This window comes from Otolemur garnettii, unplaced genomic scaffold (assembly GCF_000181295.1).
Source record: "Otolemur garnettii isolate 467f Iridium unplaced genomic scaffold, OtoGar3 scaffold00299, whole genome shotgun sequence".
In the NCBI taxonomy this organism is placed as follows: Eukaryota; Metazoa; Chordata; class Mammalia; order Primates; family Galagidae; genus Otolemur; species Otolemur garnettii.
Window position 1 is genome coordinate 366,100 of NW_003852694.1, and position 13,589 is coordinate 379,688.

Genomic DNA, 13,589 nt, shown 5'->3' on the forward strand with positions numbered 1-13,589 from the left:
TGATGCCATGGCACTCTACCCAGGGTGATGGCTTGAGGCTCTGTCTCAAAATAAATAAAGAAATAAAATAAAATGATTTAATGCAGTGTCTAAAACTTGGAGTGTAATACTATTATCAAGTTAAAAAGCAACCACATATTGCATTTTAAAGCTATTTTAAGCATATTTCACATTTGCATGATTATAAATTCTCCCTTATTGTGTTTTGAAGTCTTCTTCATTACAGTTTTCATTCATTTTATTTTTAATGTCTTCATAATATGAAATTATACCCCCTTTGGAGTACCTATTATTAGTGTGTATGCATATGTGTGTGCACGTGTGTGTCTATTTCTATTTTTTCATCAATCTCAGTAGGTTTCATTTAACTAGTCTTTAAAAAAAATTATGTTTGACTTTGTTGATTCTCTCATCTCTTTTTATTATTTCTTTCATTAATTATGATTTATGATTTTCATCTTTATTGCTTTTTTCCACCTAGTTCTTTGTGTTGAATTTGCCATTCTATCTCAAACTTGTGTTAAATGTTTGACTCATGGCTCGGCGCCTGTGGCTCAAGCGGCTAAGGCGCCAGCCACATATACCTAAAGTGGCGGGTTCGAATCCCCAGCCCGGGCCCGCCAAACAACAATGATGGCTGCAACCAAAAAATGGCCAGGCGTTGTGGCGGGCGCCTGTAGTCCCAGCTACTTGGGAGGCTGAGGCAGGAGACTCGCTTGAGCCCAGGAGTTGGAGGTTGCTGTGAGCATGATGCCATGGCACTCTACCCAGGGGGATAGCTTGAGGCTCCGTCTCAAAAAAAAAAAAAAAAAATGTTTGACTCATGAACTTCAGTCTTTCTTTTACTCAAGTATTTGAATTTAAAACTATAATTTCAATGCAATTTCACTGTCATTTGGTTCAAAATATAGTAGAACCTCTTTAAGTAACTACCCAAGGGATGGAAACAAACTAGTCAACTTAGGGAGGTGGGCAAGATAAGGAACTAGGCCTATTGTTTGTGTTTTGTTTTTTTGAGACAGAGCCTCAAGCTGTCACCCTGGGTAGAGTGCTATGGCATCACAGCTCACAGCAACCTCCAACTCCTGGGCTCAAGTGAGTCTCCTGCCTCCGCCTCCTAAGTAGCTGGGATCACAGGTGCCTGCCACAATGCCCGGCTATTTTTTGGTTGCAGCCATCATTGTTGTTTGGCGGACCCGGGCTGGATTCGAACCTGCCAGCTCAGGTGTATGTGGCTGGCACCTTAGCTGCTTGAGCCACAGGCAGTGAGCCGGAACTAGGCCTATTGTACCGATACCACATGTGGTGCTTGTCCAGTCTATGAGAATTAGGTCAACTTAAGCAGGTGGTCAACTATGAAGTTCTACTGTACTTATAGATTTCTACTGTGAGTTGTTCTTCGACTGTGACTTATTTAAAAATTTATTTCTTAATTTACAAACATATGCTTCTAGTTATCTCTTTGTTTCAGATTTCAGGCTTAGTTCCACAGAGATCACAGGGCATACTCCATGGGATTGCAGTTCTCTGATTTTTTACTTCTTTCCATTCTAAGAGAATTGCATTACTATCTCCCACTGGGATTTTACTTACAGTCTGTAAACATTTCATTTAATGTATTGAAGCCACGTTGTTAGGCACATAAAGATTTAGAATTGTTATATCTTCCACTCAGTGTTACTTTTTCTTTTCTTTACTTCTTTGGATCTGATTTAATATTTTTTATTATTCATTTTTTTCTTCTTTTAACTTTGAATTTACTGTTATACTTATTACTCTATAAATTATAACATGTAGCTTTTGACTACTTAAAAGCTTAACTATTAATAGCCTACTATTGACTGGAAGCCTCACCAATATCATAAACAGTTGATTGACACATACTTTGCATGCTATGTATATTATATGCTGCATTCTTACAATAACAAAAGTAAGTTAGAAGAGAAGGAAATGTTATGCCTATAATCCTAGCACTCTGTCAGGCTGAGGCAGGGGGATTGCCTGAGCTCAGCAGTTCAAGACCAGCCTAAGCAAGAGTGAGACCCTGTCTCTACTGAAAATAGGAAAACTAACCCAGCATTGTGGCAGGTGCCTGTAGTCCCAGCTAGTTGGGAGGCTGAGGCAAGAGGATCAGTTGAGCTCAAAAGTTTGAGGTTGCCATGAGCTATGATGTGATGGCACTCTACTCAGGGAGACAGAGTGAGATTCTGTCTTAAAATAAAATAATAAAAGAAAATAAGGAATAGGAAATATATTTAGTATTCATTAAGTGGAAGTGGGCCATAATAAAGGCCTTCATCCTCATCGTCTTCACAATGGGTAGCGTAGGAGAAGGAGGAAGAGGAGGCGTTGGGCTTACTGTCTCAGGGGTGGTACAGATGGAGGAGGTAGAGGAAGTAGAAGGCGGAAGCACTTGGTGTAACTTTACACAAAATAGATCACAATGTCTGTCTGACTTTCTGGTTTTTCATTTCTTTAAAAATATTCTGTACAGTGCCAATCTTTCTTCCACCACTTGCTTTAGTGTCAGTGCCTGTCTCACAGAAGAGTTCATGTTGTGAAAGACATCCAAAGCGGTCTTGAGTAATAGGAACAATTCCAACAGACTGTCTAGTGTCAATTTGTTTTCTGGCACACTTCTGAGTTGTCTGATACTGGTTTGGAAGTACTCATTTCCATTAAGTTATCTTCTGTGGCTTCTTTTGGTGTGGTGTCCATAAGCTTTAAATTTCTCTAAGATCCATGTCTTGACACTCTTCCCATCCCACCTTTTTTGCCCCATCCACAAAATCTCTCATGATTGCCTTGGTTGGCTCTGTTGGAATTGCAACATATGCAACATTTGGACACAGTTTTCTTCAGCAGGAATTTACTATTTTGGGCTTGATGGCCTTCATAACTTTTTTTATAATGATATTGGCATCTTCAAAGGTGTAATCTTTCCAGACTTCCATGATGATCCCTCTATCAGGGTCCTCTTCCATAGCATTGGGAATCTTTTCTATAGAGTACTATGTGTAATGACCTTAAAGGTCCTTATGACCTTCTGGTCTACAGGCTGAATTAGAGACATTGTGTTTGAAGTCAAGCAGACCACTTCAGCATCTTCAGCATTGAACTCATGGGGTTCTGGATGATGAGGGGCAATGTCCAATTTCAAAAGAACATTGAAAACCAATCCCCTCTTGGCAAGGTATTTCCTGACTTTGTGAACAACACATCAATGGAATCAATTCAGGAAAAATATTTTTTTCTGAATTGTTATCCAGACCTTCATGTTGTGCTACCCCAAACTAGTAGCTTATGTTCATCTTTTTCCATCAAGGACTTAATTGCTTTATAGATGAGGGCAGTCCTGGACATAAACTCAACTGCATTTGCACAAAACAGTAGACTTAGCTTATCCCTTCTGGCCTTAAATCCTGGTGTTTGCTTCTCTTCCTTAGTAATAAATGTCCTTTAGGACAACTTCCCCCCCGCCCCGCCCCCAGAATAGGGCTCTTTAGTCTGTATTGAAAATGCGTGAAGGCAGATATCTCTTCTTAATGATTCTCTTAATGATGTCTGGGAACTCATCTGCTGCCTCTTGGTTTGCAAAAACTGCTTGTCCTATTATCTAGGCATTAATAAATTACCCAGGTTTAGATCCTCTACCTTGCTTTTTCATTAAATTGAGTTCACTTGGCTCGGCGCCTGTGGCTCAAGTGGCTAAGGCGACAGCCACATACACCTAATGTGGCAGGTTTGAATCCAGCCTGGGCCCGCCAAACAACAATGATGGTTGCAACCAAAAAATAGCCGGGCATTGTAACGGGTGCCTGTGGTCCCAGCTACTTGGGAGGCTAAGGCAGGAGACTTGCTTGGGTCCAGGAGTTGGAGGTTGCTGTGAGCTGTGCACGGCACTCTACCCAGGGCGACAGCTTGAGGCTCTGTCTCCAAAAAATAAATAAATAAATAAATTGAGTTCACTTTTTCTCAAATTATATTAGAGTCTATAGATGTGCCTTTCTTCTTTCTTTTTTCTTTTTTAATTGAGACAGAAGTCTCACTCTGTCACCCTGAGTAGAATGCTGTGGCATCATAGCTCACAGCAACCTCAAACTCCTGGGCTTAAGCAATTCTCTTGCCTCAGCTTCCCCAGTAGCTAGAACGACAGGCACCAGATGTGCCTTTCTTAAAGTAATATATGCTACAGTAAATGTGATATAGTTATGATTTAATACTGCATCTTTACATTTGTTTACAATTCTCTCAGGTGTCAATAAGGTCGCTTACAGTCTGTGTGTACATAAGTTTTTATAAGTTTTAGCTTTAGTTTTTTTAATAGATTTGTGTATGTACCAGTACTTCATACCTCATTGCTGAATATCACTATGGTCACCAGATGGCTAAGGGGAGTACTTCAGAGGTGACTATAGTGATATTCAGCAATGAGGTACTGGTACTTTTTCTAGGATAAATTCACAAACTTTATTGTATGATCTTGTATTATGTTAGTAAATGACAAAATGGATTAGTATCCATACATAATTTATGAATTCCTGAACCTAACCTTTTCCTTAACTTTTTCACATTTCTAGGCTTTGCAGTTATTTGTGAGTTTTTCAAATTGTTGCAAATCATCAAAAATTTTTCTGTAGATTCTATTGAAAAAACCCACAGATAAGTGGACTTGGGTAGTTCAAGATTAAACTGTATTTGCTTCTTGTGTATCTTCCAGTTCATCTATTTTGCCTTTTCTATGGCTAATCTACCATTAAAAGTCAACATTCAGTTTTAAATTTTATTTGGTGAATTTTCAGTTTTACAGTTTTAGCTTGGTTATTTCTACAATCTGTCACCATTTATAATTCCCATTTTTCTCTCAGCATTCTCAGTATTGTCATTTAACTTCTAGAACACCCTAACCATGATTACTTTAGCATCAGTGTCTGACTATTCCAAGGTCTTATCTCACATTTATCTGTTTCTATTTTCCTTCTTTCTTTCTTTCTTTTTATTGTTGGGGATTCACTGAGGGTACAAAGAACCAGTTTTCATTGATTTCATTTGTTAGGTAAAGTATCTCTTATAAAATTGTGTCCCACCCCCCAAAAGGTGAGTAACACACCATGACCCCCCATCCCCTTCCCTCCTTCCCTCTCTCTATTCTCCCCTTCTCCTATCCCCCACCATGTACCAGATCATTAAGTGTCCTCATATCAGTGTGGAGTATATAGGATTCTTGCTTCTCCATTCTTGTGATACTTTACTAAGAATGTGTTCCACTTCCATCCAGGTTAATGCAAAGGATGTAAAGTCTCCATCTTTTTAATGGCTAAATAGTATTCCATGGTATACATATACCATAGCTTATTAATCCATTTCTGGGTTGGTGAGCATTTAAGCTGTTTCCACATTTTGACCATTGTAAATTGAGTATTGCAGCTCAATTTTCTCTGATTTTTAATTCATGTTGATTTATATTCATATCTTGATTATTTTTGATAGTATGTTTGATATCATTTAAAGTACCTGTAGAACTAATAGAGTCTCACTTTGTTGCCCTTGGTACAGTGCTGTGGTGTCACAGCTCCTAGCTACCTCAAACTCTTGGGCTCAAGTGATTCTCTTGCCTCAGCCTCCCAAGTTGCTGGGACTACAGACACCCACCACAACACCCAGCTGTTTTTAGAGACAAGGTCTTGCTCTGGCTCAGGCTGGTCTCCAACCTGTGAATTCAGGCAATCCACCTGCCTCAGCCTCCTTGAGTGCTAGGATTACAGGTGTGAGCCACCACATCTGGCCTTACAATGAGTAATATTTCTTGAAAAAAACAGAATCATTTTTCTGCCTCAATAAAGGAGATTTTTCTTTTATCATTTGAAAATCAATACAATCTAAAGTCCAAGTTCCTTTTTCAGTAATATAAACACTTCAGAACTCTTTTCATCAATACCCTTACCAATTTATTTGAGCATTGTGTAGACTGTATTCTTTATGTGTGTTTTAATTACCTCATTCTATTTTGTTCTAACAGGTTCCAAATCAGAAGCACAGCTACCCAGGAAAATCCATCTTCCAACTGTGTATGGATTCACCTGTCCATCATTTATGACCAACTTTGTAATGTGTCCTCATACAGTATTTGTGAGAAGCAGCTTTTGAAGTAAGAGGAAGGGTGGAGGTAGGAGAGAGAATTATGTAAGACCGTAAGGAGGACAGGAAACGGAACGGAAAGGGTGATATTTGAGGTGAAAGTAAATGTTGACAATGTTCACAGAGCTCCGCAAACTTTAATCTTAGATGAGAAATAGGCTGAGAGGCTGTTATTTCTGTGCTTGTCAACTGGATAGTTTGGGCGGCCAGTAGTATCAAGTTCTAGTTAATAGAACCCTAGTCATGGAGTCAGGGCAGCTAAGTTTGAATTTTCATTCTGCTATTGACTCAATATTTATTTGGAATAAGCCACAGTCCTTAGAGCTTCAAAGGAATCTTAATATCTGGCTCCACCAGAACTATTTTTCTGTTTTCAAAAATGTTACTGGAGCAGACATTGTGTGTTTTTATGACTTATTCCTCAATTTCTAGTAGTATGTCAGACATGTGGAGGGCAAAATACACTTTCAAATAGCCAGTGAAGAAGTGGGAAGAAAAGTCTTCACTACGATCAGAGCCATTTTATTACTTTCATCAGTACAATCATGATTACGATTACCATCATCAAAAAGAAGAGACTCTAACTTTTTATTTATCAATAAATGGCTCAGAGAGTACATCTACCATATCTCTAATAAAATCCTGTATAATATGAAATTGTAGGGAAACTGCTCTTATATAGAAGTTTTCTCCTTTTTTAGATAGTATCATTCAATCCATCAAATCTGATAATGAATATAAAAAAGCAACCAATCTCATTGGCAGAAGTAGTTAACATTCTGAAATGCAAAACATGCTTTATTATTTTTACAATGTGTTATTCTGCAATTTTCACCAATTCCTTACTAATTACTCTAAAAATGTATGATTGGAATATAACGGTGTTACCTCATGTGATAATTTGTCTCATTTTTTTCCCAAACTTTCCCACTGGTACTATTTTTATTTTTAGTGGAGATTTCTATATGGTTGGGGAGTCATTTATAGTCCTCTCATGTTGATGAATACTATGTATGTAAACAGAAATTTTGTTAAGTTTCACTGAATTTTCACTTTCAAATGGATAGTGTTATGTCATATGAATTTCATTTTGATAAAAACATGCTTATTAAAGAAATTTTGGCTACTCACTATTTTGCTTGTGTGTAACAATCAACCAATTCTGCCTCCACATCTCAGACCACTAGTGTTATAGGCAAGAGCCAGCTCACCTGGCCACTGTTACAATTTGTAGCATCCTATCTTTTTGTTTCATTTTCATATGTTCTTTACATATTTTCTCTTTAAAATTTTTTACTGCTTTCTTTTTTCCTATACTGCTGGTTAATACTCAACCCAATGCTAATCTTCTCTATATTGTTCCAATTTTAGTATATGTGCTGCCGAAGTGATACAGAGAAGATTAGCATGGCCCCTGTCCAAGGATGACATGCAAATTTGTGAAGTGTTCCATACTTTTATGTGAATCTTTCTAGATGTAGAATATAAATGTCAGCTCAGCACTTGTGGCTCAAGTGGCTAAGGCGCCAGCCACATACACCTAAGTTGGTGGGTTCAAATCCAGCCTGGGCCCGCCAAACAACAATGATGGCTGCAACCAAGAATATAAGTGTCTTAACACAATAACTAAGAAAATGACATGAAGGCTATGTTAACCAGTTTGATGAAAATATTTCAAATTGTATATAAAAACAGCACACTGTACCCCATGACAGTATTAATGTACACAGCTATGATTTAATAAAAAAAAAATACTCAACCAAATGCAAATGGATGAATCATTTTTTATTTTCTGTTTTGTAAGGCACTATGCAAGATAAAGATGTTTTAAAGTTTATTTTTTTAAATTTAAAATAATGTGATAAACAGCTCCCCATTTGAAACATGAATCCACAGTACATACTTCCCGACAGATCTATTATAGGGTCTTGCTGCCCCAACTCAACAATTTCCCACACTCCTGTATAGTTCGCATGCGTGACTTTGCCCAGCTAACACCCAATATCTAGAAAAATTTTAGTACAATATATAATTTTATTGTACTTATTCTGAAATAATTTTTAGACATTACCTAAAACAATATTCTCACGTCTTTCTTAGTTTAGGAAACTAGGCACAAATTGTTAAGCTTTACAAAGCCACATGGTGGTTAGAAATAGTTTTAAAAGTTCTGACTTGCAGTAAAATGTGTAAGTTCTTAAGATCATGATGTACCAACTGTGCTATAAAATGTTAAATCAAGTCTAGATTCTATAAAAAGAAAGATCATTAAATTGACAAGAGAGCACTTTTAGAGCTCATTCTGTCTCCACTCAGTTAAGTGGCTTTGGACCAATCCCTTCACCTCGCTAAGCTTCAATCTGCCTTTTCTGTAAAATGAGAGTGGAATCAATCAGAGGCTCTCAGGAGGATTCTTGTGCTGACATTTCCTGTATATGATGGTTAACACTCTGCCTGCCGAGAAAGAAAGACGCTGTGTCCACAGTCTCTTCTCTTTTCCCAAAGGCACAGAGAGGTTAAATGTAATCAAAGTGATTTGGTGTTTGAGGGTAAGAGACTGGGATAAATGTCCCCCTGCTGGGTCATCAACCTACAAAGTCTGAAGGAACCACAGGGATTTGCTTTCTTTACACTGTAGTTGCTGGAGAAGTGAAAATAAGATAAACAAAAGAGATCTGAATAGGGCAACCCTGGATAACTGCTCAGAGACCGCCCCTACAGAAAACAGGCACTATTTCCCCTCAGCTTGACCAGTTCAGCATTCAGAGTACAAGTTCACAGGAGAGAGGGGCTGGGCCTCTCCAGGCAGGAACTGGAGTCAGAGATTTCCCCTGCTACTTGCCGGGAAAGAACATCAGGAATGCCTTTCAGTGCCTTGTTTCCTGCACCAGCTCACAGAAGCCGGGCAGCTTGGGGCCATCTGACCACCGCATCCTTTGCCCTCACCCCTGCAGGAACCCGATGCAGGCCAAGTTCAGCAGCACGAGGGACATGCTGGATGATGATGGGGACACCACCATAAGCCTTTATTCTCGAGCCTCTGCTGCAACCCGGCGGTCAGAGCCTGGGCACACAGGTACTCTGTCTCCTAGAGTCCAAATAGACCAGGACCCTCTAGAAATGGACAAGATGAGCTACCTCTCCTGGGAATGTGTAACATGGAGGAAAGAGGGGAATGTTTTCATGATTTACAGTGATGTGTAACTGGGTAATTTCCATAACTTAATATCACATATGTGAACATCTGGAAATTTAAACTCAATCAATACACAGATGTTTGGTGTTTTTAAGAATCTATTACTAGCGCAGTGGTCTGCTGCTGGAGGTGTGTTGTTTGCTTTTTCCATGCAGCTATAGTATCACAAAGGTGAAACTGTACGCACAATTAAAGCAACACCCCTGCCCCTTCCCACTTTCCCACAAACACCAAATCAAGCATTGTTTTTTTACCATCTGATTTGTACATTTAGATTTATTTACAAAGGCTCTTTTTAGTAGTTTTGAACTCAGGGTTTTAGAGGAAGCTATTTGTGCAGAGAAATTAACCCTCATATTTTGTTATAATTTTGCATCTTGACATGAGACTTTGGGGGAGTCACGTCAACATCAACTGTTTAGTTCTATCATCTGTGAAGTGAACTGAACAGTGATTAAAGCAAAACCTTTTTAAAGTCCTTTTAGGGCTGAAATTCTGTGATTGGATAATCTAAATCAGCAGTTCTCAACCTTCCTAATGCCACAGCCCTTTAATACAGTTCCTGTGGGTTGTGACCCACAGGTTGAGAACCGCTGATCTAAATAGTGGCCTCAGATTCAATTACACCTAATCCCCATTCCTTCTCACTCTATTGATTTCAGAATATTAATGAGAGGATTGAAATGCTTTATAAAAATAGTTAATTTTAGTTACATTTAGCCATCATCTTATTTTATTTTCAATTATTCACCCTATGACGTATTTTTTCTCAGCTCTATTCAGTTCCATAATTCACACATGTAGAGACAGGTCTAATTTCATAGGCCACTCAGCCAATTTAAAGCAGAAATGTGACCTGAGTTCTAGCTGAAATGACCTCACATCGTAACATAAATAGGACTCAGTTCTAGGGCTAAACCAGGTATGCCACTTGCCATCTGTGTGTGGTCTTGGACAAGTTACTTAAGCATTCTGGGGCCTCACATTCTTTATAAAATTTTAATAATAGCAAACATGTATATAGTGCTTATTATGTACCAGGAATTGTTTTATATACTTTATGCACATTTATTCATATTAACTTGAACAAATATCAAATAGAAGTAACAAAATCTCCTTTATAAGCTAGCTATGAGCACTAAGAGTGATAAACATGCAAAATACTTGGTATATCACAGATATACCAAAATGTGAGTTCCTTTCAGTATCACATTCTCAGAGAATTCCTAAAGTGCTCTGTTCAGCAGTTTTGTGTTAGTCTACACTAGAGAGACACATTCAGTGCTTGTACCTTCATATGTCCTTTTCCCTCTGACCAGATCCAGGTTTTCTTCACCTCTGTAAATCTGGACACATCTTTCATGAAAAAAAAAAAAAAAAAGAAAGAAAAAGAAAAAAACAAATAAACCTGTTCTCTTCTCTTTTTCTTTTTCAAATAACTTTCAGATTTTTTTCCTTTCCCCTACTAAACTTTTCCATTCACTTTCTATTCACTGAATGGTCCTCTACCTGAGATCTACTAATAACAGCTTTTTTTTTTTTTTTTTTTTTAACTAAACCACCTGGTAAACTGTTAGGGGATTTCCAGCCTCTTTGACATGAAGCTAAGTGGCAACAGTAGGAATGTCCAGTTTTTTTGCCACAGGATATGTGTAATAGGATATAAAGTGTTTTCCTCCAGCAAGCCGTATGAAGAGCCAGTTGTTAGGGCTGTGGTTTTGAGTGGCTTGTGCATAACTTCACTTTTCACCTTTGACTGGAGCCAGGAACTCTCTCAAGGATTAGTGATCAGCACAATCAGGAACAGCGTGTACAGAGAAGTTCTGCTGAGCCTGGAGGGTGGAGAGAGAAGCAGAGAAAGATAAAACACTAACTGCAGCATCTGGAAGCCTCTTTGTGAGAAATGGAAATTGAAACAGTGGGAGTGGAGGTTACAAAGGAGTGTCTGGAAAGCATTACCTTACCCTACATGCATGATAGCTTGTTTTCAGCTTTTTGTGATAATCCAAATTATTTAGAGGAATGTCACTAGAGCAGTCTAATTATTTCTTAGGTAAATATACCTGATATACTTTTGCTGTTAAAAATAACAGGAGAAATCACTCTAAAAATTTTTGACCACATTTTGGGCATTCAGTTCAACATAATGCTGTGGCATACTGAGTGGTCAACGTTTACTTTTTCTTTAGAATTCATATATTCATTTATTTCCAGATTCTTATAATGGCAATGTAACAATCATGTTTGCGTTAAAAAATGCCAGAAAGGCTCAGTGCCTGTAGCACAGTGGTTACGGCACCAGCCACATACAACAAGGGTGGTGGGTTCCCACCCGGCCAGCTAAACAACAATGACAAGTGCAACAAAAAAAAGCCAGGTGTTGTGGCAGGCGCCTGTAGTCCCAGCTACCTGGGAGGTTGAGGTGAGAGAATAGCTTAAGCCCAAGAGTTGGAGGTTGCCATGAGCTGTGACACCACAGCACTCTACCCAGGGCGACATACCCAGTGAGATTCTGTCTCAAAAAAAAAAAAAAAAAAAGCAAAAGAATCGAGAGGACAGAAAGTAAAAATGAGAGATAAACTTATGTTCCGGGTCATGTTATCTCAGTACTGAGGGTACAATGTCAAATACAAGACGATCCCTGTTTACAAGGAAACTTAAATTCTAATATAATTCTCAACTAACCTATACTAAGGTGCTATGGCAGAAGCATGTGCAGACATAACTGAGGGCTTGGTTTTTTCTACCTTCTAGAGTAGAAGAGCTCAAGAAACATTTAGTAGGAGAAAGGAAGAAAATCTCAAAGTTATTTGAAAAGAGAACAGTTTGAAAAAAAAGAAAAAGATGTGTCCACATGTGTCATTGAGTTGAGTTGATTTTAAAATGTCCCACAGGTTATGGAATCATGAGTCGGGGGTGTTCAAAGTTCTGGCAACACAGAAGGACACATAAGAAGAAAACCACGAGGTTTTAAGTAACTTTGTGTTTGGGGGGAACTTTAAGTAATATATGTGGCTGAGGTGTGGAGCTGAAGAGGGAAGATCTTCAGCAAAGGACAAAACTGGCCAGTTAAGGTGGACATCTTATGCTATACTGAAATATTTTAACTACACTTGAGAGTTAAAATGAAATCAATGAAGGATTTAAACATGAGGAAAGAGTCAATTTTGTATTTCTGGAAGACCATCTGGGTTGCAATGAAAAGAATGGATTGAAGGTATATGAAACTGGATGCACTGATTCCCAGTTCTTCCCTAGTTCAAGCACAAGATCAGAAAAACCTGAAAAGAGGTGTTAAGGTAACAAGAAGAAAGAGGAGTCAAACATGAAAAATGGTGAGGAAATAGTTTAAAGAATTGGTGATTGGTTACACATAAGACAAGACAGGGAGATGGATGGTAGGTTGACTAGGTTCTGTCTGACACAATGTCCATGGTGCTGCCATTAACAAAGACAGAAATTATAGGAGCAGTCGGAAAGATGACAAATTTAGTTTGAGTTTGAGAGGCCTGCAGGAGGAGGAATGCATTTGGAGTTGTCCAAAGATACTTGCATATGCAGGATGTGGGTTGGGGGTAAGAATTTATATATACATACACATATATGTGTACATATATATGTGTGTGTATGTACATATATATATATATATGGAATTATTCCCAGATGATATAAAGTAAACTAAGCGCTTAAGTAATTAAGTAAAATAAATAGTAACTAAAATGGGAGTGATATTACTAAGGGAGGAAATGTAAAATGAAAAGATAAAAGAACGGGTAAGTGGCAAGGAGAGAACCTTAGGGAATACCAACAACTGAGCAGCAGGAAGAGGAAGATTCCAGCAGGAGCTACTGAGAATGGGCACAGGGCGGTGAATGCGGGGCTCTGGGAGCCAGGGAGGCCTGGAGGCTGTCAAGACACAACAAATTCCAGAGTAACAGAAAAGTCAACAGTAATGACGAGTGACTTAAAAAAACAACAAACAGTAAATACTGCCAAGAGTTTAAGAGGAAGACTGAAAACAATTTTGCAATAAGGAGGAAAATCAACTATTTGCAGTGGTTTGAAAAGTAACGGATGGTTAAGCAGTGAACTGTTTTTTCATCTCTTTTCTTTAAGATATAAAGGGTTATTCCTGAGGCATTTCAGCGTTCAGCGAGACATTTTAAAAGTTATTTTGTAAGATGTAAGTGATGCGACCTCAACTGCAGAATGAAAAGAAGAGCAGGGACTGAACGCCCACGAACAAGCGCCGGGG

At 38.4% G+C, this 13,589-nt stretch overlaps 2 protein-coding genes and 1 non-coding gene across 5 annotated transcripts in view; all 3 read left to right on the plus strand.

Moving 5' to 3' along the window:
• Positions 1 to 6,797, plus strand: part of CLEC7A (C-type lectin domain containing 7A) — a 16,142-nt gene extending 9,345 nt beyond the window's left edge. For 2 of the 3 annotated variants that reach the window (XM_003803368.3, XM_012813763.2), the window contains one exon: positions 6,020 to 6,797. In XM_003803368.3, the coding sequence (XP_003803416.1) occupies positions 6,020 to 6,152 (133 nt within the window). In that variant the 3' untranslated portion in view covers positions 6,153 to 6,797. The remainder of the gene's footprint in view (positions 1 to 6,019) is intronic. The other variant, XM_012813762.2, reaches the window with a different exon arrangement.
• A 694-nt stretch (positions 6,798 to 7,491) lies between these two features.
• Positions 7,492 to 7,597, plus strand: LOC111722642. The gene has a single exon (XR_002771376.1). It is a non-coding gene; the product is annotated as a U6 spliceosomal RNA (small nuclear RNA).
• Positions 7,598 to 8,936: 1,339 nt separating this feature from the next.
• The window catches only part of CLEC1A (C-type lectin domain family 1 member A), a 24,089-nt gene continuing 19,436 nt past the window's right edge, over positions 8,937 to 13,589 (plus strand). Inside the window, exon 1 of the mRNA XM_003803380.3 lies at positions 8,937 to 9,214. Coding sequence (XP_003803428.1) covers positions 9,100 to 9,214 — 115 coding nt within the window. The 5' untranslated portion in view covers positions 8,937 to 9,099. The remainder of the gene's footprint in view (positions 9,215 to 13,589) is intronic.